The sequence below is a fragment of the Antedon mediterranea genome, chromosome 1, assembly GCF_964355755.1.
Source record: "Antedon mediterranea chromosome 1, ecAntMedi1.1, whole genome shotgun sequence".
NCBI lineage: Eukaryota > Metazoa > Echinodermata > Crinoidea > Comatulida > Antedonidae > Antedon > Antedon mediterranea.
This window is the reverse complement of record NC_092670.1, coordinates 29,570,122-29,596,826: the sequence shown is the minus strand read 5'-3', so window position 1 is coordinate 29,596,826 and position 26,705 is coordinate 29,570,122. Positions and strand designations below refer to the sequence as shown.

General features: G+C 32.6%; 1 protein-coding gene and 1 long non-coding RNA gene across 3 annotated transcripts in view; one reads left to right on the top strand and one right to left on the bottom strand.

Annotated features, from left to right (window-relative positions):
• The window catches only part of LOC140063636 (uncharacterized), a 478,535-nt gene that overhangs the window by 135,474 nt on the left and 316,356 nt on the right, over positions 1 to 26,705 (top strand). The gene's annotated exons all lie outside the window — the stretch shown is intronic.
• LOC140050592 (uncharacterized) lies at positions 3,457 to 5,026 on the bottom strand. Its single transcript, XM_072095801.1, has one exon. It carries the CDS (start codon positions 5,024 to 5,026, stop codon positions 3,893 to 3,895), a length of 1,134 nt encoding a protein of 377 aa, XP_071951902.1. The 3' UTR covers positions 3,457 to 3,892.

Below are 26,705 nucleotides of genomic sequence, written 5' to 3'. Positions count from 1 at the left end.
GGATAACTATACCAAATAAATTTGTAAGGAAATTTATTTGAAGACAAAATACTGTACATTAAAAATTTTAAATTTTTTTAAATTTTTTATAAATAAAATAAATAAGCCAAATCAATATACAGTAATTAATAATTATTAACTAGGGCCTAGGCCTAGTATAGGGCATAGGCTAGGCCTAGTAAAAAATATTATATGCCTAGCCTAGGTAGGCCTCTTCTATATTAGACTGTTAGTACTTATGGTAGGCGGCCCTGGTTAGTACTACTACAGTACTAGGCCTAGCCTGGAACTAGAAACTAGGGCTGCCTACTAAGTATTAACTATAGTTATTATTATAGTAATTATTATAGTAATTATTATTAGGCATACTTTATATTAACAAACTAACAAGTCTAGCTAGGGTCAATCTCCATAAAATTGCCATGACTGTTTAGATTGCATCTCATTAGTTTTTCTGTATCATCACGTGTATCTACTGTTTTGTGTGTGTTACTACTGTGTGACGTGGGTTATCAGGATATTTTACTAGCCTAGGCCTAGCTTAGACCTAGTGTCAGACTAACATTTAATAATTATAATTTACCCTTTCTCTCTCAGAATTTGTTAAAAGATGACTTAAATTTAGGTTATTCAACACATCTTTAATCGATTGGCTACTCATAGTTGGCGCCATGATGATGAAATGTTTGTAAACTTTTCATAGACTCATTTCCAGCCGTTGATTTTCTTCCATTTGACCCCATGTCAAAGGTTAGAATTTAATTGCGCCGTATAAAAAATGGCCGATTTAAAACGAGCCGAACGTAATACAGAAAGAGCCGAATAAAAAAGGGCCGAATAAAAAAGAGCCGAACGTAATGGTAAATGGGCCGAATAAAAAAGAGCCGAATGCTGAAAGATCCGAACGTAATGGTAAATGGGCCGAATAGAAATGCGCCGGAGGGCGAGAGAGAAACAGTCAATCGGCTGACCCGCGGGCGCGCGTGAAGACGATGAAAAGTTATGAAATGCTTGCATTTGATTGGCTGCCTCGATCAAAAGTTTTCACTCCCGGAGTCGAGTGGTGGGTGTTTACAGTTCGAGCGGGAATACATGCACACTCGTTGAAGGAGTGGTACGTTTTATGCTTAATAATTATGGCAGTCGCTCAAATTGGAGTGGATTAGGCTACCACTCATTCAAGAGTGAACTGATGTTCACTCTTGAATGAGTGGTAAATTTGGAGTGGAAATATCACTCGTTTATATTAAGAGAGTATGCGATTATCTTACCTGGGAGTGATTGCTACAGTGTAAATAGGCAAATAGTACTAAGTTGGCGGTTAACAAGAACGAGTATGAAGTTAGTTATATTGCATGATGTTGCTGACTAGATATGCTTATATGAGTTTTAAAATTTCAAATTAATATTTATTTCCGACCTTTACAACAATGCAATAGTCTATACGTCGGTCAAACAATCGTCCACTCGCTCTATAAGTATTGTATAACCTTCGAGAGCGTACAGCAAACAATCAATAGACCCTTTTGTATTTCTTTTTCCCTTCGTTTTGTGAAATCAATCAATAACTTCCGTCAACCAAGAGTACCCCGAAATATGCCAGTCATGCTACAGTAACACAGTAGGCCTACTTATTTGTGTTCCAAATACAATACAATTTGACTGAATTCAAGTCATTTAAGTTTACTTTTTAATTATAGCAATACTTTTAGTCTGTCCGTGTAAATACAGCGTGCTTATGATTGAAAATAACGTAATTATTACACAATATTTTTTGTTTAATGTATTTGTTTATTTTCCCCCCTCTTTTTTAGTATGTATGCTTACTCAATATCGTTTCTTTAGTTTCTATTTTAACAGATAGTATTGGGATTTTAATTTATTAGTTTTATAGAGCGCGTTCCCAATATTTGGTCCGTGAATGAATATGGATCTATGACTTATCATCGGTAAAACAAATATAATTAGATGCAGCATCATCACACACCCACTATGTGACAACTGTCACAGTAATTGCTCCTCACGACCACGTATTAGACTTGTAGGGATTGAAAGCGAGTTATACAGTAATGTGATATTTTTCTTTATACAATATAAAACTTGTAATTGGTGTACTGAAATGCTTTCCAGTGTCTTTAATCCACAATCATTTTTATTAAGGACTCTTTGATTTATTTGTATTGATTTTCCTTCCCATTACACTTATAATAATATAGTTTCAAATCCTGGTATTTGTCTCTTTACACAGTATGTTGTGTGCTAACAATTGAGATATAGGCCACTGTTACCAATTGTTTTCAACTTTAATTAAAAACCACCTATTCAATGCTCCGTCTTTGTTCATATACATTTTATATCCTTGTTATTGTTTGTAAGGCGAGCTTTCACTTGTTTAGTCGAGCTCTCATGGGAGATTCAAAGTGCTGGAGAACGGAGCGGTTTAAATGCTTCCTCTGCTTTTTGGTTATTTTAGGATATTGTATATGGATCATTTTTGTGTGTAAAGCGCTTAGAAACATTATATTAGGCGCTAGGCTATAGGCCTATAAAACTACTACTACTACTATTACTACTACTACTACTACTACTTTTTCACGCTGCTGCTTTAGCCCGCTACGTCACACGAGATGACTCATTCATTAGATGAAATCAAGCAGCAGTATAGTACTACACTTTGACATTTTTGTTAAAATGGAAACTCGACTATAATTTATAGGTACCACCTGTTGAATCCAAAAAACGGCTGGGAAAAGAGTCTAATGACAAATCCCAAAGCATTTCTGGTATTTATGAGTCCCATGATATTACTATAATTCACTGTCAGATAATCATTGAATTATTATCAAAACAGTCCATTGAAGTTTTTGTTTGTAATAGGATACTTGAAGTATCTAGGCGTGATGAAGTGACCCCCAGACTTGACCTTAGCATTAACAATAAGCGAGCAGCGTTTTTTGTAAGAAATATTCTTGTTCTGTTCTGTTTTCTTGTCCAAAACGGTTTGGTTAGTTAGGCTATTTCCTGGTTTATTATGTTTCCACCGCTTCTCTAACGCATTGAGACGACATTGTTTGTAGAACGCGCTATATAAATATTAACATTAACATAATAACATAGTATGCGATATACTATTACGGGTACTATTATAATTACTGTAATATCATATTCGTTCTTATAATTTATGCATTCGCAGTGATGTCTCGCTGCAAACAATGGTGTAATGCAAAACACAATATAAATTAATAATACATATGTATAAAATAATGTCAAAATACAATTATTTTATTGATAGTCAATTTGTTTTTATCATCGATAATATTATTTACAACCTAATATGTTTATTTATTTTAATGCTATAACCATAATGATATGTTGAGAATTATAAGATAAATGAAATATAAACTTCAAATTATTTACTATATACTTTTTATTCTAAATCTATTATATTATGTTTAAAATATGGAATTAATATCCATAATACGATATTGAACTATTCATTGGCCTATAGTTTTGTTTTTTTTCTGTTTGTTAATATATCTTTAAGTGAATCAAATTCTATTAAATTACATATTAGGGCTATTGTTTCCATCCAGTAACTTCCTAATCCCGAATGAACATATATATAACAATTCATAAATTTTATCTATCAACCTCAATTTATAATCATCATTTGTGAAACTAATTTTATCATCATTTATACATGTTAAAACAAAAACAAAAGACACAAATTATTTCATCTTATTAATTATTGTCCCTATCCTAAACGAAAACCGAAACAAAATTGGGACACTCCATATTGAATGAGACACTAGGTCCATTGGCTAATACACAGTAACGGTATGCCTAGCCTATGCTAGATAAATGTTTTGACAAAACGTTCGGGTATTTTCCATTAATTAATTTCCCAGCCTTTTAACCACATTCGACATTTTTCAACTGACGAATCCCTTATTTCTTTCTGTGTTTGCTTATCAATTGCCGTAATTGTTGGTTCTCGTGTTAAAATCGGTTCCTTAAAACGAACATCATATCCAGGATATGTTAATTGGAATGATTTTTCACGTACCAATCGCTCTGGCTTAACGAAAGGCAAAGCTGATATTTCCTTATCGGCAGGATTTTTCTTGAATTTGTTTCCAATAAATTCATTTTCTTCTGTTATTTTAGTCTGTGGGCATTTGTGTGTGTGTATATCTATTCTTGGGGCCCGATGCTGGCTTGCTTTCTTCGTTGAAATACGCGAAGAATTTCTAGTTCTTTTCCCGTTGTTTGTATGGTTATTCCTTAATTTCACATCGTATTTTCGTTGTTTTTTTCTTCGTTTTGTTTTTATTCCATTTTGTTCTTGTACATTTACTTTTTCCATTTGATCGCTGTTAGGCCTGTCATTATATCCTTGAGGTGTACAATCTTCTACTATTGTTTTCTCTAAAGCTGTATTTATGTCGAACTTGCATTGTAAGGACGTATTATCATCATTTTGGTTATGTTTTCTATCACATTGTATCGCCTCAATACGGTCCTCGTCAATCTGTTGCAAATTGTGATCTTGTAAGTAATTTGTGTTTGAAACTGTTGAGTCGGGTCTCAGTTCGTATATTACTTCTTGTGCTTCACTCGATTGTTTAGTTTGCCCCATTATCTTACTTCGACGCTTTGAATGCCGATTTAAAAGTTTCTCTGTGTTATCAAAGGCCAACATTGTCTGACCAAGACCAACGAGTTCCCATATATCCACATACGTATCTCTGTTAGTGTAAGGGGCTGAATGTGATCGTTTTGGAATGTCGAGTATAGATTCTGAATCGACTAACGGTAATGATTTCCTTGCACTGTGCAATTGTCTATATGATGAACGTTCACCAATATCGACCTCGTTTTGTTTGCTCGAGTGCGCAGATCTGTGTTTTAATTGTTGTTTTCTGAAAAGAATTCTTTCTCGAGGCCCTGATAGAACATCACTTCGTGACCACAGAACACCGCCCTCTGAATTAGTTTGTTTGCTGTTGTCAAGACAATGAAGCATCTCTAGTACTGGTAGGCCCTAGGCAGATGAACCACTAAGGATACCTACTGAAGAAAAGACAAACATTATATTATTCAATTCTATTTTTAGGTATTATAAATAAACATCATACGAACGTTTCTGCTGTTTTGTAATCTATACCAAAGCCATTAACTACACCTAAACAAATATAAGCCTCCTAACAATGCAGAGTACGCTTTAGAAAATAACGGTCAATGTAACCAAATACTATACTTAGTATACTTACCCAAACATACTATTAGTTTATCTTGGTACAAAGATAAAATGTGTTTACTCGAGATGACGGAAGAGACAATACTATTTAATTAAAATGTATTGAAGATTGCTATTAAATTAAACATGCACGTTCAATTGAATTGGTTAATATTTAACTTGTGCATCATTTTCACATTACTTAGTTTTCCTGTAGGTTTATGTTAAACAAACGCCGTACCAATAAGAAAATAAAAATTCCTAATATGATTCCACTTCATCGTCAACAGTTTAATAGCCTATCCACACCCACATATTTCATTAGTTATGTGTCTAAAAACTGTTCACATTAGAGATGATTACCTTAACCATTATCTTAGTGTATAACTGGTGTTAGTACAATTTGTGTATGTCATTTTGTCTCATTTTGAGGGCCTCGTGTATATCAGATTTTGCTGTTTTGACTTACATTTTTTTTTAAATCTATACGTACATAACAGTATACAACCTACATTACGCATATTAATATGCACATCTATATATAAATTATGGTTAATTCTGACATAGGCGAGCACAATGCAAAAACTTCTCTACAAATCTCCGCCTTGGATACCTACCTTATCTATCCGAGATGTACCGCGAAACGTAGATTTGATAACATTAGTGTGCACGCCGACGCTATTGTTCCATATTTATATCTTAGGAAGATATTATAAAGAGTTTTTTAACAACATTTATGATTTCAACATTGGATTTTCCTCTCAATTTCAATTCTTCCCGGTCAAAGTAATTTCCGGGTTTAAGATAAGTTCACCTTAGTTTCAAATATTTTCTCTCTTTTATACACAAGGGAGCAGTTAAAATAATAGATTTGACCCTAAAGGTGACTGGAAACAGGCACTTTCCATCAATCAATACAGTGTCCCTTTGGAAGACGAAAAAAAAATTGGCCATTAATCATAGCCATTTCAGTTTTTTGTTTATTTTAAAACATACCACACGTGTGTGAAGGTACAGTAGTTAAATAATAGGAATTATACTGCAAATTAATAAAGATCAAATTAAATATACGCCATAAAGAATCAGAATATATTGTGGGGAATAGTATTATAAAATTACATAGGGAGATTTGATAAGACATTTTTCGAGTGAAATCCCGATAGCTGAATTTTATTGAGTAAGCTTGCAGGAATAACTGTAGGCTATCTTCCTGTGTCCCGTTAGGACCGAGATGTCTGCCCATGTTGCAAGCCGTGATGTCTTCTTTCTTGGGCCCACTCTGGCACGGCCGTTAGTTTCAAAAGATGATTAAATTAAATAATGTATTAATAATTATTAGGATGGTATTTATTTGAATAAACGCCTCTCCAATAAAACATCACTTTGAATAATAACCCCCCCCCCCCCCCACACACACACAACCCAACTATCTAATAAACGTCCATCCACATATTTATAATAACACAATTATACTATTTGTAGTAGAATTCACCGCACTGGTATCTGCAATTTACCAAGCATTTGTTATTCTTTTTTACCACTTTGCATATCTATGAGAGGATTTCATTTGATTATAAATGTTACCATATTATTAGAACTAAAAAATTTAACATATATCCCTCGAATAAGCACCTCCCTCAAATGACCTCCGCCTCCCCAAAGGGCCCTACCAAACAATAAAAACTATACTTTAAAATGTTATTAATCATCTAAAACACTGTGAAACAAAGTAGTTCAGTTTTACGAATGTCAAGCATTTTCAATAATGGTAACCGACAGAAAATGTATAAGGAGAACATTATCATTCCGAGAACCATCGTCTACACTTCCTAGAGGGGGAGCGAGCGAAGCGAGCTCACCCTCTAGTACAATGCAATTAACATAGTTTGTATTTTCATTTCGATTGTAAAATACGGTTGGTAAATTTTCCTTATAGAAGTGTTGCCGAAGAAAGTGTATTGAATTTCAAATTATTTTAAACACTAAAACATTATTGTATATTCATAAATTACATGCTGATTAAACTTTCTATATCAGACTGAACTTCCTATTCAGTCTTTTATTGTTTTTGTGACATTTCGACAGCAGAGCAGAAAATAACAGCGTATAATCTCAGTCACACATAAAAGAAAATCCAAAACGATCACACTTCCAATTAGGAAGCTAAACTGACTTGTAGAGAAAAGCTATTTCACTTTTCGGACTAAACTTAATACCAAATCCACTATTTTAGTTAACATCCATTTTAACAAGGCTACTGTGTATAGTGTCCGGAAATGTTATGCAGAATAGGATGAAGGTTGCTTTCAGAAAACGCAATTATTTTATTGTCGCGCGCTAAACTGAAACCGCTGTTGTATCGGGTCTTGTGATAGCTACCGCCATATATTAAGAATATGCTTTGTTTTGTATTGATAAATATAATTTATATGTTTTAGGTAGTATTTTGTAGGTTATTTTAATTCATCATCGAGATGCTTTTTATTAATAATAAAATAATAAGTATGGGTGGATGTTAGCCTGCTTCGTTGTGTGTGACTTTTTTGCATAAATCTATGCTCTACTTACCAAGTTAACATTTGAAATGAGGTCCTACCTGCTTGCAATTGAATAAAGACAGCTGTTTAAAGACCTACATTTCTGAAAATTTAAATTTCTGATTGTTCCAAATAATCAATTATGTCTTTGTCATGTGATCTACTTGATGACAGTGATTTTAAATAAGAGGTAATAACTTGAAAAATCGAAGTCAATTTGAAATAATATTGACATTTTTCTAATTAGGTTATTTAAATTATTTAGGACTTGCATTTAGTTCTGTGTGGAATACTCATTACTCCGAATGTTATAACTTCTTTAGGCCCTATGGTTTGTTTCAGTACTGCTATCAACAGAGGTGAATAGTGTTAACACTTTTTAAGAGCTCGTTAATTTACATTTAATTCTGTATTTCACATCCAATGATGCATTTTATGTTTATATTTATACCTTTTGATGTAATTTTATACATTGATTTGCTCAATGATTTTTTATATTTCAAATTTGTATTTCGTTTTAATATTTATATAATCGATAATTATAATACTTTTTACTTTAAAATATGCAACAGCTTTAGGCTTCCATTGTATTTTACCTTTTATGTTGAACAAAGATACTAAAATAAATATATAGTTAAAATAACATCTATAAGATAGGGCCTACTTGAAGAACATTAAGCCTAGTACGTAGTTGTATATATATGAATATGAAGTTATAAAAACAAGATTACTATAATTTCAACTATCAGCAGTCCTATAAATTAGTTATGTAAATACAAATTTATTTGCAAAACATATTCAAGGTCACTTATTAACTATTATGATTTAATAAAAAGCAACAAATGATGACAAAATTGATAGCCGATACGGCATCATGTATAACAACAAGAAACTACATGACTTCTTATTGTCGCTACACCGTATGCATCGGAATCAATTGAAATGGAAATAAATTAATTTTCTCAAAACAAAATAAAATAATACTTGGATACATATTCTGGTAGTAATGCTTATTTATAATCTATAGGTCTACATGGGCGATGACTGACGTGACTCAAAGCTGTATAGGTATAGGGACTATGCCGTTGGGGATTATTCACGGTATCAACACAACTACTGTAGTACAGTATAAGAAGAAGATAATAATAAAAGGTATTAAGCCCTATCTACACTATCAAACTAGTTTGACAAAAAGGGTGTGATGTGCCCAAACATGGTAGTGATATGACATCATCATGTCCATATATGGACACATCACATTTTTTTATATAGTGTAGACCAGGCTTTACGCATGTCATACGGTTACTTTTTAATCCATTATTGAATGACAAGAAGCCTAACCATAAACACCATAATTCTTTCTTTCTTACCTTCATGTTGATCAGCAAACATTTCAAATTGATCTTTGTAGCCTCATATATCGTTGAGGTTGATAGCATTGCTAGCTCACGGCAATTAAATGTCGATACAATACAACACTATTATACTTCCGTTTGCTTTGATTTAATGTTACTATACGATCACGTGATGAGTTACATGTGAAACTAAATTGAATATTTTATAATAGTCAGGTACCACCAAGGGTATTTGGTTATAATCGTAACCAAAAAACAGTGTCAATATCATACAGTGTTTGCATTATCTGTTTGTATAACAAAAGGTAGTTTTTTTTATGCAGAGATATTACAACTGCAATACCCGATCTTCGATTTTCAGGTAGCAGGTCCGCATGCAGTAACCTGTCGGTGATCGCGCCAACGTGGAACCGGCGACTCCATTCCAGTTTAGGTAAATATTTATTTATCTCGATATCTCTTGTATTTCGTGTCATCTTTGTAAAGAAAAGATTCGCATGTTTGTAAATAATATCTGTATTACCCGCAAAATTGGTTACACAAATCAAAAACATGCCTTGATAAAGACGTCGTTAAATATATTAATCTCTTGTGTAACACCCACCTTCTGTGTACTCCTCACCGGTTTAAAGTGTTTTTGACGCCTATTAACAATAATTTTCTCTTTGACATCTCCGGTAATGTATTTGCATCGTTTTAAGAACGGTTTTTTTTTCTTCTTATTTTTATATATCTTTCTTCAAACGGCACGAGTGTGATCCTCACGAAAAATACATTACAATGTGCTGTACCTAAGATAGACCTACTTATAATTTCGCACTTGCCACAAATAATCAAAGAGACAAAATCAAGTTTTACATGTGTGGAGTTCGAATCCCATAATGAGAAAATGGGAGAGAGATTATTTAGAGGTTTGAGTTAAGTTTCAGTCATCTTTTCAGATAGAAAATAATAATATGAATGCTAACCAACGTCATTTGAACACACAAAAGCGCAGTGCAATTTACATCTTCATTTGAACACATTAATAATCTCGCCAGTACTTGTTTTACTGGAGGTACTTATTCGATTACTTTAACATTCTAATTTGATAACTGTTTACACTAAACATTAACATGGTACTTACAAAAACTAAGCCCCGACGAAGTAGCCGTTGTCTTCTTTCCACGTTGGATGAGCGACCAGGAGTGACACCGTCTGATTTCGGTAAATATGTCTATCTAGGCCTATCATGTTTATCTTACAGGCTCCAGTACCATTATGATTATCGTATCCATTTATAGATATAATTATAGTATAATATCTATTATGCAGTATCTTACGAATCGAATGAAAACTATAGCCAAACGATCAACATGGCGATAGTCATATTTATTGATATGCCGTTAAGCTTGACATGACTTCATCCTACTATCATACAAATATCAATCGATCATTTACTTACTGTAGGCCAACTGCTAAATACAAAATAAATGCAAACTATTATTACCAACGTTAGGTCATACCTCTCCTAGGCCATTTTTATATCAGATATAATATAATAAATAAAATATGTTTTTCATAATTTGTCGGAAAATTATCACAAATGGGAAATTATTTTGGTAATCTTCATTGTTACGACACCTGCAATAATACACTATTATGAATCATAGGAGCACAAAATGCGTTTCCTCCGCTCTTAATCCACGTTTATTGATGTACAGAATAAGGTCGTTTCTTAGCTCAGACGATCGATAAGAGCATCATTAAGATTTCATTAGTGGTAATATGCCATACCGACAAAATTGAATAAGGGAAATTATACAGTAAAATCATGCAAAGCAGATCAATATTGAACTTATATTATGCGTCAAATTGGATTGTTGTTTATTATATAATTTGTAATTTATGAAGTAAAGTATTTCTTAAAATAATGAATTGTCTTATAAATGTTTACTTATTCTAAAAAACCATAACAAATATCTTACGCCTACTGTATTAACAAACCTCTGCATAAATGACAACTTGGTTTTCGACCAAGTTATGGTGGAGCACAAGAGCAGCTTATAGTTATAGGCAAAAAAAAACCCATTATTTATAAATACAATACTAACAAGAAATATGTCTTACAAAAAACGCCGCTCGACTTTTAAACTAACATTTTAAATAATTGTTCTTTCTTCAGATATAATGATTTATTAAATCAATTTAAGTTTAACAATCAGTAGTAAACATTCTGTGTAAATATAGTCTGGCCTACTGTACAGAACAAAAATATAATCATAAACTAAACTACAGTAGGCCTATATGTACATATTCCAGGGTAGGAGCAAACTCATACTATACAGGCCTAGGCCCATTGCATTAGAAGTTAAAATAGCATACATTGATTGCCTGTTAATATTTTGTATCAATATTAAAATAAAGAAAGAATTATGAAAATCTTTTTTTGAAATATTGGGTCAAAAACATCGCCGAAAATAATCGTTTTTAGCCACGATCGAAATAAATAAATTGCGCCCTCAGTATGCAATTGTACGGGTTTTGGTAATATAATTATTTTGTATATCAACATTGTAAAATTCAATCAAATATGATATTACATGTTTATTAAATAAAAAAGAGAGTTTATTTAACCTCATTCAAAGAATTTCAATATATTATTTTCCCTACGTGTGTAATGCCAGGACATGCAGTCCGATCCTCAGAGATAACGGCATACGTAATAAAAATCTTCCACAGTCTGTTGATTCGCATCAATCAATCAAAGGGCGAGAATCCAAAATCATTTAACCGTGAACCCTAATAAAATCTCTTTTCCCAGATTTAGTTATTAATTTACGTGGTGGACGGTAAAGTGTAGTATATCTCCATGCAGCAGCTAAATAATGTTTACAATGGTAATCAAGAATTTTTTCAAAAGAAAATAATACAAAAAGGTCATCAAGTAGACGTTGATAATCAGTGTAGGCCTAAATATTAGAAACATTTTCCCAAAAAGAATTATACCTAAAATATATAAGATCATTAAGTTAATTTAAAAGGTAAGTCTCTTATAGTAGTTTTCCACATTCAAATAAAAAGTGGTGTATTTTCAAGTTTATTATTATTACATAGTTTGTAGAAACCAGACTCTGTATTCTTCGACCATGTATTCTTTTTGCCTTCTCTAGAGTGTTACTTTAAATTTAAAGCTTACAGAATCAAAATTAACCATATCAAATGTAGTCTCCGCTCTAGGTCTATGCTTATATTTTAAGTAGTCGGACAAAGTTGACTTGCTTTTTGCTTGTTCAAACCATTGCTTTGCATTTTCTAGAAAGCTAACATATTTAAAATGTTTGCCTTAACAATAATTATTGCCATTTGATATTGAAGGTTTTCTAATTTGTCTAAAGAGCTTACAGGGTAACATATTGAAGAGGCATAGTTAATGGTGGGTAGCCCTATTGTTCTCTATTAGAGATCGCGATAGTAAACCCTATTGAAATCTTCCTGGTTGTTAATAATAGAGGTAATAATTATAAGCAATTATCCTATTTCCCTTTTTAATTACTTCATTAACATTCTGTGAATCAGTATGACCTAGAGATTATAACACCAAGATATTTATAGGATTCTTTTTCCGTAATATAATGTTTACCGAGATTGTATGTTCTATGTCGATAAACTCTTTGACCTTTAAGTAATGCATTTTTTGATTTTTTAAAGTTAAATTCTAGCCTTCATTTTTGTGAATACTCACTAGCAACTTTAAAGAGCTTTGCAAGTTCTAATTCATTATCACCAATTAAAACAACAAAATTGTGGGTTATAAATAATGAACACCTAATTTATAACTTTTTGTTAATTCATTTAATTCATTAATGTAAATTGAAAAAAACAGCCATTAAGAGCCATTGTCTGTAAAAATCAAAGATTTGGTGGCAGATGTAAAAAAATGGATTTCTCTCAAATTTTTACCATGAATAGACATTTCAATAAAAAGCATATCTACAACATTCATTTTAATTTTTAGCTCCGTTGCCATGACAACGGTCAATTATCCAAATTTTGATGTTTTTGCCATTTTTCACAGATTTTCTATAGTGAAAAAGTACAAACTTGTATACTTATTTTAACCAAAAATACTTACAGTATACAGTTTTTGTTTATAGTAGTGTAAACAACATGTATTGAGTTCCATTTAATGTAGAAAAAAAATAAATTACAAAATGGAGATTGGTTGATACCATTATTTTAAAAAGGGGTGTTTTAAAAAAATATTTTTTTTATAAAAGTATACCTCATAAACGTACCTATAACTTCCAAAGTGGTGTTTTTAAATCAATGAGGTTTTTTAATTTGATAGTCAATAGGTTTTTCAACAATAATCACGAAAAAAAACACTGGGGTAAATTTTGTACATAGGTTTTGTGTTGCCAGGAAAATACGAAAAATATAAAAAAATATAACAAAATATCAACAAACAAAACACATGAAACACAATTTAAATATGGCTAATCCAATAATAAAATGTATATGTGGCTTGTCATAATGCTACTAGAGTCATACGAATAGTTTAGATAAAATAGGAGAATGTGTTGCCAGGTTTATTTCAATTAATTGCCAGAAAAAAAGTATTTTGCATTGAAATATTTAGTTGATGGAAAATAATGTTAAACTTGGAAATAATTGCGTCAATGGTTTTTATAAATTTTTAAATCTATTTTGTGTAAAGAGATACAGAAAGACCTCCCAAAAAATCTGACCTTGTAAATAGGTCATTTGAGGTCAAAAGGGGTCAGAATGCTTTACTTTACTACAACTATTAATGTTTGATCAAAATTTACAAGATAGTTCATAACAATTCTCAACAATTTTCATATTTTACCTATAGTGTTACCTTAGCAACCATTTCTATGTGTAACTAAGGAAAGTAATTTTTTTTAAACGTAAAAAATGGCGTTTTTATAAATACAAAGAATTGATTGCATTTGTAATTTTTCTCAATTTTACTTCTACTGCATTCCATTAATGACAAACTTGACCTTGTAAATTCATTCATTTTGAGGTCAACATTTTACCATAGTAACTGTTTCTATGCGAAAATTTCAAAAAAATAAGGGGTTTTTCATAAATACAAAACATTTTTTTCTACATAGTTTTACATTTCTACTTTTTGCCCAATTTACTTTAAATACTGAATCCTAATAATCTCAGAAAGAAAGTCTTTCGAATCTGAATAAAGGTAAAAAAAATGACCTTTAGTGTTATCTTAAACCTGTTTACGTAACAAATGATATTAAAAAAAAAATTAAATATGGAGTTTCATGAAAAAAAAATATTTTACATATTGAGGTCAAATGACCTATAGTGTATTGCAGCAACTGTTTCTATACGTAACTAAGTACAATATTTTTAATATGGGGTTTCATGACTACAAACAATAGATTACATAGCTTTACTACCTTTTCCCAAATTTACTTATCTACTGAATCCCAGAAAATGTCTGACCTTGTGAAAGGGTCATTTGTAGGGTTAAGTTATGTCAAAATGTATTATTTATGTTATCTTAGAACCTGTTTCTATGCATAACTAAGGATAATTGTTTTTTTAAATACAGTTGAAGTGGCCACCCTCGGGACCTGGAAAAGTGGCCGCTTACGGGCGGTGACCCTTTACGGGAGGTTCTGCCGATAAAGGGCCAAAATCACTTATTATGGCTATATACGATATTCTTAACGAAACGAGCCTCTCAATTTTCCAGCTAATTGTAGGCCTATTATTATTAATAATCAGGTGGTTGAGGCCCTGTTCAGACCCATGGCGTTAGACCGTTTTAGCGTACAACGTTACTAACAAGGTCACGTTACAAACCGCAGAGAAAAAAACGAGGTGTTCAGACCGATAGCGTACGATTATCGTTACAACGGAAGTACGTCATTCAGGTTGTTTCTAGTTGCATATTCATGTGCTCTTACCCACGTGTTTTCATCATTATTTCCACTGTATATAGGCCTAGATCTCAGCCCTACAATTATGACAAAATTTGCCGTAAATAAAACATACCTCAGCATTTATTTAAAGCCCCATTCCCTACGTTTTTTAGATCTAATTTAAGATCACAAACTATATTTAATGTAAAAATAATACTATATGGTCCTATTGCGATAACTTTTTTCGTCTTTAAACGGTTAAAAATGTGAAAAATAAATCGATTTTAATAATTATAGCGGCCCGCTATAAATCCCAAAATGCATTGCGCGCGGATTGATATTTTTGTTTTTCACCTGTAATTCGCCCACTTTTCGATCGATCGTGAAGCCAAAACAAATGGAAGACTCCTAACTTTTCAGCGAAAATACCGGGTGTTCCCCAATTTGTATCAACGGAGTCTGGCAAAAATAGAAAGACAATTAATGCAGCAACTATACAACGTCAGGCTAGGTATATAGCTAGCGTACGATGTTCGTACGTTATCGATGTTTACCAGCTAGGCCTACAAAACTAAGCCTAGCTAGGCTAGGCCTAAGACCGTCCACGAGAGGTCGATCGCCGCGAGCTACTTAGGTAGTGCATTGTTTCTCACTTTTTATCATAATTTACCATAAAACGTACATTTAAGACAAGGAATGACATGGTTTAATGTTTTTAAAGTGATATATATGTATTATTTTCCAAAAAACGTCCAAAATTGCAGGGAAGGGGTCTTTAAGAAAAATATAGTAAAGCCAAATTTCTGTTTCTATTGTTTTTATTTTGTATTAAAAAACATTTTCCCCAGGTTCTTGAGTTACGAAAATAAAGCAGGCCTTCTAATGATGAAGAAAAAAATTGATTGTGATTAGTCTATCCAGTCCAGTCAAAGATATATATTCTTTGTTCCAGTCGGTCGAAAATAACCCTTAACTTGCTAATAAAAGAGACACAGCTCCCCTTGTTTGTTTACTGAATTTTTTAGGAGTTAGGGGGTTTTCAGCATTAAACTTGTCCAGTCTAGTCTGCCTTGTATGAATGAGTGACTTGATGTCCCGCGCTAGTTTTTAGCTTGAATGAAATGCGTGAAAGACTCTAGGCCTAGCTAGGCCTAAAAGCGTATGGGATCGTAGTCCCTATGTTTAAATACAAGGTGCATGTATTTATGTCATTTGTTAGAAAATATAATAGTAATCAGTTGATAATAGTTTAGCCTTTGTAACAGTTGTATTTGTAATGTAGTTAGGCCTTATTTATTCTGGCCTTTTTGTTATTGAAATCCATCTCACACATTGACGATACAAGATGTCAGCCTAGGTCAAACCTTGTATCGCGTCATAACAGGAAACGTTCTGATTGGATACAACGTTGACTTACAGTAGCGTCGTACGCTAAAACGGTACTATCAACCGTTTTCCACTACAACGCTACAACCGTTGTACGACGCGTTGTACGCTAATCCCCAACTGTTCAGACACACATTCTTTTAGCGTCGTACGCTAAAACGGTCTAACGCCATGGGTCTGAACAGGGCCTTAGTATTTTTTAGCATTTTCAGACAAATTTTAAAAACTTTTATCATATGAAAAATGGTCGGTCAAAATCTGTGTAGTTTTCTCATCTCGTCACAGTAATGTTTTTAAAACCTCTTCAAAATAAAGCTAATATATAAAGAAATACAACAAACATGCACCTCTAATTCATAGGTCCATGCAATAAGTATCACATTTAAATTTGTATGAGATAAATATGCAAAATCTAAAGAATATCTCATTTTTAGTTACCATAGTAACTGTTGCTATGCATTACTAAGGGAAATTAAATAATTATCAGATAATTATTAGTTAATAATTAATACTGAATCCAACCATCACAGTAAAAAAAATATAGAATTTAAAACCAATATTTAATAATAAAGTAAAGATATTTTACTTGCTGACCTTAAATGAAATGAAATTTCAAATAAGGACTTCAATATTTGTTATGTAGCATTAACAAACCTGAGTATATCATTGACTTTTGATTGGTTCTATTTTGGGGAGGGGAAAGTGGTGGACCCAGGACTTTTAAATAGTTAGGGGGTTGAAGGCGAGGGTCTAAAAACTTAACTTTATGTCCTATCTTTTGCATTGCAATTTTTAACTTGGGGTGGGTGGGGGCTTGGAGAAAGGGGGAGGGGGTGGGATGGAGGAGTTTGAATCCGTCTATTTATTGGGGCGATAGTAGCGGCAGTGTGGGTGGTGCTTGAATGCATGCATTTGACACTCTATAGTGGATGATCGACCAAAGTGTTGCAGTTTTATGGTTATAGTCGGGGTGGGGGGGGAGGGGTGGTAGTCGAAAGTGGTGGTGGATGGGCATGTGGGATTAGCAATTTAGGCATTAGGTTAGCAAATAAAAGAAGTAAACAAATGAAAGAGGAGCTTCAAAATAAGAGAGGAGTAATCTGTTGCAAAGATTAAAATTCACAACGATCTGATAATTTATTCAAATTTCCAGAGGATATAACACTGGGAACTACAGAATCTATAATTAAAAATTAGAACTATATAAAACATTAAGAATTTTTCTGACCAATGAGTTTCAAATCAAATAATCAAAGGAAATAAAATGTTTTTACTAATATACCATGTTTTTTTTAAATAAAAATGCCTATGTTTCTTGCAACACTGCTTGTAGATTTTAAATTTACCCCAGTATTTTATTTTAGAAATCAATTATTAAACATTAGAACTACCTATTTGTAATAAATCAGCTAAAAAAATACACCACTTTGGGCGTTATGGTGAAGTAAAGTTTAGTTGCATTGAACAATTTAAAAAAAGTGAAAAACACCCCTTTTTAAATAAATGGTATCTCCCAAAGTATGAAATTAAAAAAAATAAAAAAATTTGAAACAGGTACACAATGCATTTTTATTATGCATACACTAATTATTTTTTATAATTAAATGAACAAAACAAAAATATCGTTCATCAAAGTAGTACCAATATCCATTTTAAAAAACCTTAAAAAAGTACAAAATTTGTCAAAAACACAAATTTGGCCGTTGCCATGGAAATATACGTGTGAAATAAAAAATACTTCATATTTGATTTCTCTCAACACATATATAGCCATGTGCAAAATTTGAAAGAAATCCATTTTTTTGAGTCTGCCACTCTTTTTGATATTTCTTTGATTCTTACAGACAATGGCTCTTAAGTCGCGTGCTACAATGCATAGTGATACCGGACCGACAGACAGACAGACCGACCGACATAGTGAACTATACTGACCGAAATTACTGAACATGTTTAAAAATGTTGAAATGTTTAAAAGTGTTGAAATGTTTAAAAACATTTATATTTTTTTAATTTACACGTGCGTAGCCTGTCGCTTTTGACGTGCTCGTATAACGAAATTTCGAGTTGAAAAGTAAGTCAAGAAAACAGAAATCGGGCAAAAAGAGTGAAAATAAATTTTGAAAATTTTAAGCGCGCGTACGCATGCGTTACATGCGATACGCACGTAATTGTATTGCCATATGATGATTTATGCCCTGAAATTTATGAGTACCAAATTTTATTTAATTGTGATTCATGGTTGTGAAGATATGATTACAAACGTGATTTCGTTAAATCGTGCGTAGACCGCGTAATTTTTTATTGCGCACCGTGAAAACATAACCACATTGATTCCTGGCCATAAGGAATATACTGTGAAAAATTGACCTAGCTAGATTAAACTGATATCAAGATAAGGTCAGAAAGCGATAAAACGCATAGTGATACCGGACCGACAGACAGACAGACCGACAGACAGACAGACAGACCGACCAACCGACCGACATAGTGAACTATAGAGTCGCTTCCACGCGACTAAAAACTGGTGATAATAAACAGCCTTGTTTCACCCCCTCATTAATATTAAACATATCTGATTAGATTCTATGTCATTAAATAAAACTTTACATTTAACATCAGAATACATATTTGTTATAAGATTAAGTAATTTTCTACTAATACCAATTGTTTTGGCAGCATTATTTAAACCCAGTCGCCAAACCGAATCAAAGGCTTTTTAAAATGTTTTTTTACCTTCGGCACGTCTTGTGGCTATAATTAAAAAGAGTAACAAGGCCATATAGATGGCTGCAGTCGCGTGCTCAAATTTGAGTTAGTGTTTACCGACCGACATACCGCTCACCGACATAGTGAGCTGTAAAGTCGCGTTGCACGCGACTAAAAATGTGATCTTCACATCTCCTATCTGGTCTAAAACTACCCTGGACTTCTCCAAAAATATCATTGTCTTTTAAAAATTGAGAGATATTGTGTGCAAGAATATTATTAAAGATTTTGGCTACACATGAGGTAAGTGTGATACCACGATAATTATTGAGATCGGTCACCTTTTTTAAATATTGGGATAATTATCCTCTCATTCTAATCATCTGGGATTTGTTCAGTAATCCTGGTAATTAATTTTTGGAGAGATAATGTCATGAGATCACCTCCATGTTTCAACATTTCATTTATTATTATTGTATCGGTGCCTGGACTTTTATTATTGTACAGTTTGACAGGGCATAAGCAACATCCTCAAAAGAAATAGTTATATCATCATCTCTCCTTGAAAAACCTCAACGCATTTTTACTAGATACCCTTTTCCGGGTAAACACTTTGAACGTCCTACTTACGCCAAAAGATTAGCTCTACTTCATCTTCCTTCTTTGACTTCTCAGATTGATTTCCAAACTATTATCTTTGTTGTCAAATGTTTATACACTATTATTGATCTCGATGTTTCTTCCCTTTTTTCTCCTATTTCTCGTCACAAATTTGATCTTCTTTTCAGGCCACCCTTTGCTCGAACTGTCTGTTTTCAATCGTCACTCTTTTCTAGATTCTGTAAACTTTGGAATGGTCTGCCCTCAGAGACCTTGATCTCCTTGGCAGGTTTCGAGATTTTTGGACTAGTCTTCGCCAACACTATTTCCATTCCTGATTTCTCCTCTCCTTGCCTCTCTTCCTTTTGATTTGAGTCTTAGACTTTTATTTATTTTATCATTTTTTTCTTTATTTTGTTTTTTAATTTTTTTAACCGTCATTCAGCATATATTATATTTATATTATATTTTATTTCTGTTAAAGGAAAGTCTTTAAACTGTGATTGGGTTCGCTTTTGACAATCCTGACTTTTTGTTTCTTTTTGTATTTTTATGTTTTCTGTTGTAATTGTAATGAGCCGACATTGAATAAATCAAATCAAATCTTAAACATGATCACAAGCTTGCTGCTGATGACTGTTACTTATATCTGGAGAGTACATTTATCGTTACTGTTATTTGCAATATTACCAAAGTGCAGTTTCAATGATTTTTTTACATCATCTTTGCTTGATGTATAGATGTATTCCTGTCATTTGATTGGACGATTGTAGGTCAGATAATAAAAATCAGATCATAACATTTTTCAATCAATCAATATTATGAAAAAAATTTATATCCTATCCTCCTATAGGCCTACCGAAGTTATTCTTTGCTTTTAAGCCCCGCCCAATCGTGTTTTAATCAATGTGTATGCGTGATTTTGTACTCCACCATAAATAATGAGTCTCCTGTTTTGTAGTATGCAAACACAACACTCCGTGCTGCTATATCTTTTTTTTTTTTTTTTTTTTTTTACATTATTTTATTTTCTATATTTCATAAAACAGTATACATTACTTAACTTGGTTACATTACAAAGTAATACAAAATAATAGTAAAGTAACCTTTTCAAGTTACAAAACATATATGGTTATTTTTATACATAAATATCAACAGTCTAGCTATTTTTAAAAACAATGTACTTTTCAATTTCTTTATACCTCTCATATACCGATTTAAAGTGATTTATGTGAGGTTTTTGTTCGTAAACTTTGCAGTTATAAATATACAATTTTACAATCAGTATTAAGTTATTAATTGCATGATTATTTCTATGGTTTTCAATACCAAAATATATCCTTTCTTTATCTAAAGTCACTTTTCTTTTAAACTGTTGTTTAATAATAACTTGTATTTTCCTCCACATGACATCAATTATTTTGCATTCTACGAACATGTGTATTAAAGTTTGTTCTTTTTCTAATCAAAATTCACAAATTGGTGATTCAACAATTGATATCTTATGTAGAAAAGAGTTAGTATAAATGATACGGTGAATAAATTTATATTGAAAGTTTTTAAGTTTCGTATTGATTGTGCATTTATGCAAAGGTGTGAATATCATATCCCATTGCAATTGTGTATTATCAAGTTCATTTTCCCATCTGGACTCGATTCTATCGGGCACTGTTGCATATTTTTTAACGAAATGAGAATACAAGTGTTTACAGCTTCTTTTTGTTTTCATCAAATTATTTATTTTAGAATTTTCGATTATTAAATTTGATGGGTTTGTATCGGTATTCTCAAATATTGTTTGCTTCCAGTGCCTTGGAATTGAGTGTACAATTTGATGGTAAAGTAAAAAATTTGGTTTAAAATTGTATCGTTCTTCGAATTCTTCTAAATTAAGAATTCGGTTGCTATGAGTCAAAATATCTTTAATGTATTTGATATTGTTGTCCCACCAAACCTTATTTATACTGAATTCCTTGATTTCAAAACAAGAGTTATTCCATAAGGATTGTGATAAGATTTCTTTAACAGAGCTCGGTTCTTTGAAACTATACTCGCTCCAAGCTAATAGAACATCTTTATTAAAACCATTGAACTGCTTAAGCATCGCGGAGGATTTTGAGAAGTTACTATAAAAAATAAAGTCGTTTCCAAATTTATGTAGATCTCTTTGAAAAAAAAGTTTCCATTTACCATCGTTTTTTCCTAGATATCTTTTAACCCAACATGCTTTTAGAGCTTGACAGTAACTTTGAACATGTGACATTTTCAACCCTCCCTTTTCTAGTTCGTTGCTCATGATTTTCCTTTTTATCCTATCAGGTTTTCCTTTCCATAAAAAATTAAACATCTTACTTTGTATATTATTGAAGAAATGATTTGGTGGGTCCGGTAAGTTTGAAAAGTGAAAAGTTAAAATTGGCAGAACCAGTGTTTTTATTTTAGTAATTTTACCAAATAAGGTTAGGGATCTTTGCCTGCACATGTTTAATATTTTATCGATATCTTTAGATTTTTGTCGAACATTTTAATCAAATATATTATCTAAATTACTTGAAAAATTTATACCAAATCTACTGCCACTGAGCCAATTCTCAAACTTTGCTTTAACATTGGTAACCCACACTTTTCTTCGTACCATTCTTCTAAGTATTCATTTATCCCATCTTTAGTTAAAATTGCGCTTAAACATGAAAATATTTCATACACTTTTATCCAATCTTGATAGAATAGATGATAGAATCAATATCTGTATTTTCAACAATAAGTTCTTTAATTTTAACAGAAACAATTTTGCACTTCTCCGTGCTTCTCGAAACAAATACAAATGTGATCATTAAGCATTCTTGTGGGTTCATTTATGAGTTTTTCCAGTTTACTAGCGGCCGTGTTGGATTTTGGGAGCCATCCTAACAACAAATTACCTATTTCATGTAGGCCTACCATGTATAAAATATCACAATGATTACCTATGTTTTGCAATTAAATTTGCCTGTGTACGACTTCTGCAACTAATGAAATATGCAATTTTAATTAACTGACGGCCATTTTGGATTTTGGACGCCATCTTGAAAAATAAAATACGACCAGAGTGTTTCCTAGGGAAAAATAAATTGGTGCAGGTGCCAACAAAGCTCCATGTCAAATTTGGAGCTTTTGTCCACCATGAAACAATTTCCTCAATTTGTTATTTATTCACCTGGATATTAGCCTTGATCTCCTCTACTTCTTTTTCAACACAATTTTAAAAAAAATTGTAGGTCAATGGTTATAACGTTCGTTAAGCTAGTACTTTATTCGAAAAGTGTGAAGTAAGCCAAGGGTGATCGATCCATACCAACATATTTTGAAAAAAAATATGTAGGTCTAGGGTTATAACGTGGTAAAGCCAGTTGCTTATTCACCGTAGAGAGCGTGAATGCCTAAAATGCTATTAAACTTTGACAGGAAGAAGTTAAGGAGGTGAAGGCAAAACATTTTGATGAAATAACAACTCAATTAGTCAGTTATTACATATTAAAATCTGTTTTAAATATTTGTGACTGTTCCTTTAATTGAATTTGAATAAGGAACTTGGAAATAGGAACTAGTACCCAACTTCTCAGACAGTGTCACCTGATGCAAACGTAGATCTCGATGGTACTTTTATTGGGTCGTACTTAAATCTTAATGGCTTCGTATCAGCATCGTAGCTCTTTCTTAGGTGCAATGGGCACCACGAATAGTTATGAATGAGTATGAATTTACAAGAAGATATCACGTCAACAGTGTGATACGATACCGCTGCGACGGACTACGAATCATTTATATAGAGACACTTAATAATTATACTCCGTTTGGTTGGTAATACTCATAGACAGTCTCACAAAATGATATAGGAGTACACTACAAAAAAAGTATCTTTGAGCATAATTATTGTATAGAAATTACAGGCGCCGGACAAGGGAAATAATACAATAGAAGGAATAATAATATAAGTATTACTTATCAAAACTAAACCCTGTACTTAACGATAGAGCATACATTGTCAATCTTAAAAGTAGGAATACCATCGTTTTAGTTGCTTCTATAATAGAAAATTAAGACAGATTATACCATATCTGTATATATTTGATTGGATAATTAGACATCACGTGCCTTTCGATATGAGTTCTACCTAAAATTGGAATATAACTAGAGGGTGAGCTCGCTTCGCTCGCTCCCCCTCTAGGAAGTGTAGACGATGGTTCTCGGAATGATAATGTTCTCCTTGTACATTTTCTGTCGGTTACCATTATTGAAAATGCTTGACATTCGTAAAACTAAACTACTCTGTTTCACAGTGTCTTAGATAATTAATAACATTTTAAAGTATAGTGTTTATTGTTTGGTAGGGCCCTTATAGGGTGGAGGTGGGGAGGCGGAGTTCGTTTGAGGGAGGTGCTTATTCGAGGGATATATGTTAAATTTTTTAGTTTTAATAATATGGTAAAATTTATAATCAAATGAAATCCTCTAATAGATATGAAAAGTGGTAAAAAACAATAATAAATGCTTGGTAAATTGTAGATAACAGTGCAATGAATTCTACTACAAATAGTATAATTGTGTTATTAATGTGGCTGGACGTTTATTAGATAGTTGTGGGAGGGGGGGATTATTATTCAAAGTGATGTTTTATTGGAAAGCCGTTTATTCAAATAAATACCATCCTAATAATTGTTAATACATTATTTAATTTAAACATCTTTTGAAACTAACTGCATTGACAGAGGCCCAAGAAAGAAGACATTACGGTTTGCAACATGGGCAGACATCTCGGTCCTAACGGGACACAGATAGCCTACAGTTATTCCTGCCAGCTTACACAATAAAACTCAGCAATCGGGATTTCACTCGATTTTAAACAAAATGTCTTATCATCAAATCTCCCTATGTAATTTTATAACACTATTCCCCACAATGTATTCCGATTCTTTATGGCGTATATTTAATTTGATCTTTAATAATTTGCATTATAATTTTTATTTTTTAACTACTGTACCTTCACACACGTGTTCCTAAAACAAACAAAAAACTGAAATGGCTATGACTAATGGCCAACTTAAGCTCCAGTCCTACTATCGTTTTTTTTCTTCCGTCTTCCAAAGAGACACTGTATTGATTGATGGAACGTGCCTGTTTTCAGTCACCTTTAGGGTCAAATCTATTATTTTAACTGCTCCCTTGTGTATAAAAGAGAGAAAATAGTTGAAACCAGGTGAACTCATCGTGAACCCGGAAATTACTTTGACCGCGAAGAATTGAAATTGAGTTGAAAATATACTGTTGAAATCATAACTTTGGTTAAAAAACTCTTTGTAATAATCTTCCTAAGATAGAAATATGGAACAATAGCGTCGAACTGAAAACTAATGTTATCAAATCTACGTTTTGCGGTACATCTGAGATAGATAAGGTAGGTATCCAAGGCGGAGATTTATACCGAAGATTTTGCATTGTGCTCGCCTATGTCAGAATTAACCATAATTTATATATATATGCTGGTAATGAATTGTACTAATTTCATTCATCATTTTTTTTTTTTATGTTGAAAATGTTCAGCCTCGCGAGTTTTTTAACTGATCCACGTTTGAAAATCAAATTGTAGTCTACAGTATACTGTTCTACTAGGCGTCGTTTTGAATGGTTTAACCTCCCACATTATTTTTAGTTGCGTGGACGCGACTCTATAGTTCACTATGTCGGTCGGTCGGTCGGTCGGTCTGTCGGTCCAGTATCACTATGCGTTTTATCGCTTTCTGACCTTATCTTGATATCAGTTTAATCTAGCTAAGTCAATTATTCACAGTATATTCCTTATGGCCAGGAATCGATGTGGTTATGTTTTCACGGTGCCCAATAAAAAATTACGCGGTCTACGCACGATTTAACGAAATCACGTTTGTAATCATATCTTCACAACCATGAATCACAATTAAATAAAATTTGGTACTCATAAATTTCAGGGCATAAATCATCATATGGCAATACAATTACGTGCGTAGCGCATGTAACGCATGCGTACGCGTGCTTAAAATTTTCAAAATTTATTTGCGATGAAATAACAGTACGTTTCAGGCAATTTTAACGTTTACAAAATTGCCATGAGTGCACAGATTTTTGCGCGCGCACTGCGCGTTAAATGTTATTGCGCACTCTTTTTGCCCGATTTCTGTTTTCTTGACTTACTTTTCAACTCGAAATTATGTTATACGAGCACGTCAAAAGTGACAGGCTACGCACGTGTAAATTAAAAAAATATAAATGTTTTTAAACATTTCAACATTTTTAAACATGTTCAGTAATTTTGGTCAGTTGGTAGGTTGGTCGGTAAACACTAATGAGCACGCGACTGCAGCCATCTATATGGCCTTGTTTTCCTATTAGGTTAAGACAGAAACTATAGATGACCTGAATCCACACATGAATATTCACGATGTGACAGCAAACCCTGGAAATACTTTCCATGCGGTAACCGAAAATGATCTCTCGTCCACTACGCTGCTAGGGTGACTGCTGCAAAAACATTCACTAGTATTCTTATTATAAGTCTAAAAAGGGCCAATCTGAGAAAAATTAGAATTTAAACAAGTGTTTTTCAACTGATTTGTTTATTTTATGTCTATTATAATATATCCACCAAAAAAAGTTCCAGCTCGTATACCTGCGGAAATCCGCCATTTTGGATTTTTCAAATTGCCGCCATAAAATACAGATTTTTGCTCATATATCAACTGCTACATCATGTATGTATATGATTATGGTGGCAACGTATATGTTTTGAGGTTCAAGAAATCCAAATACAGCATTTTGAAGTTTACTGAATGTCAGCCATAAAATACAGATTTGTATTCTTATCTCAACTTCTACATCGTTTATAGATGTGATTTTAGTGGCAATGTATATGTTTTGAGGGTCAAGGATTCCAATTACAGCATTTTTTAAAGTTCACTTAATGGCCACTATT

Coding starts and splice junctions, on each gene's coding strand:
- LOC140050592 (XM_072095801.1), bottom strand. CDS start 5,026: ATGCTTCATTGTCTTGACAACAGCAAACAAACTAATTCAGAGGGCGGT.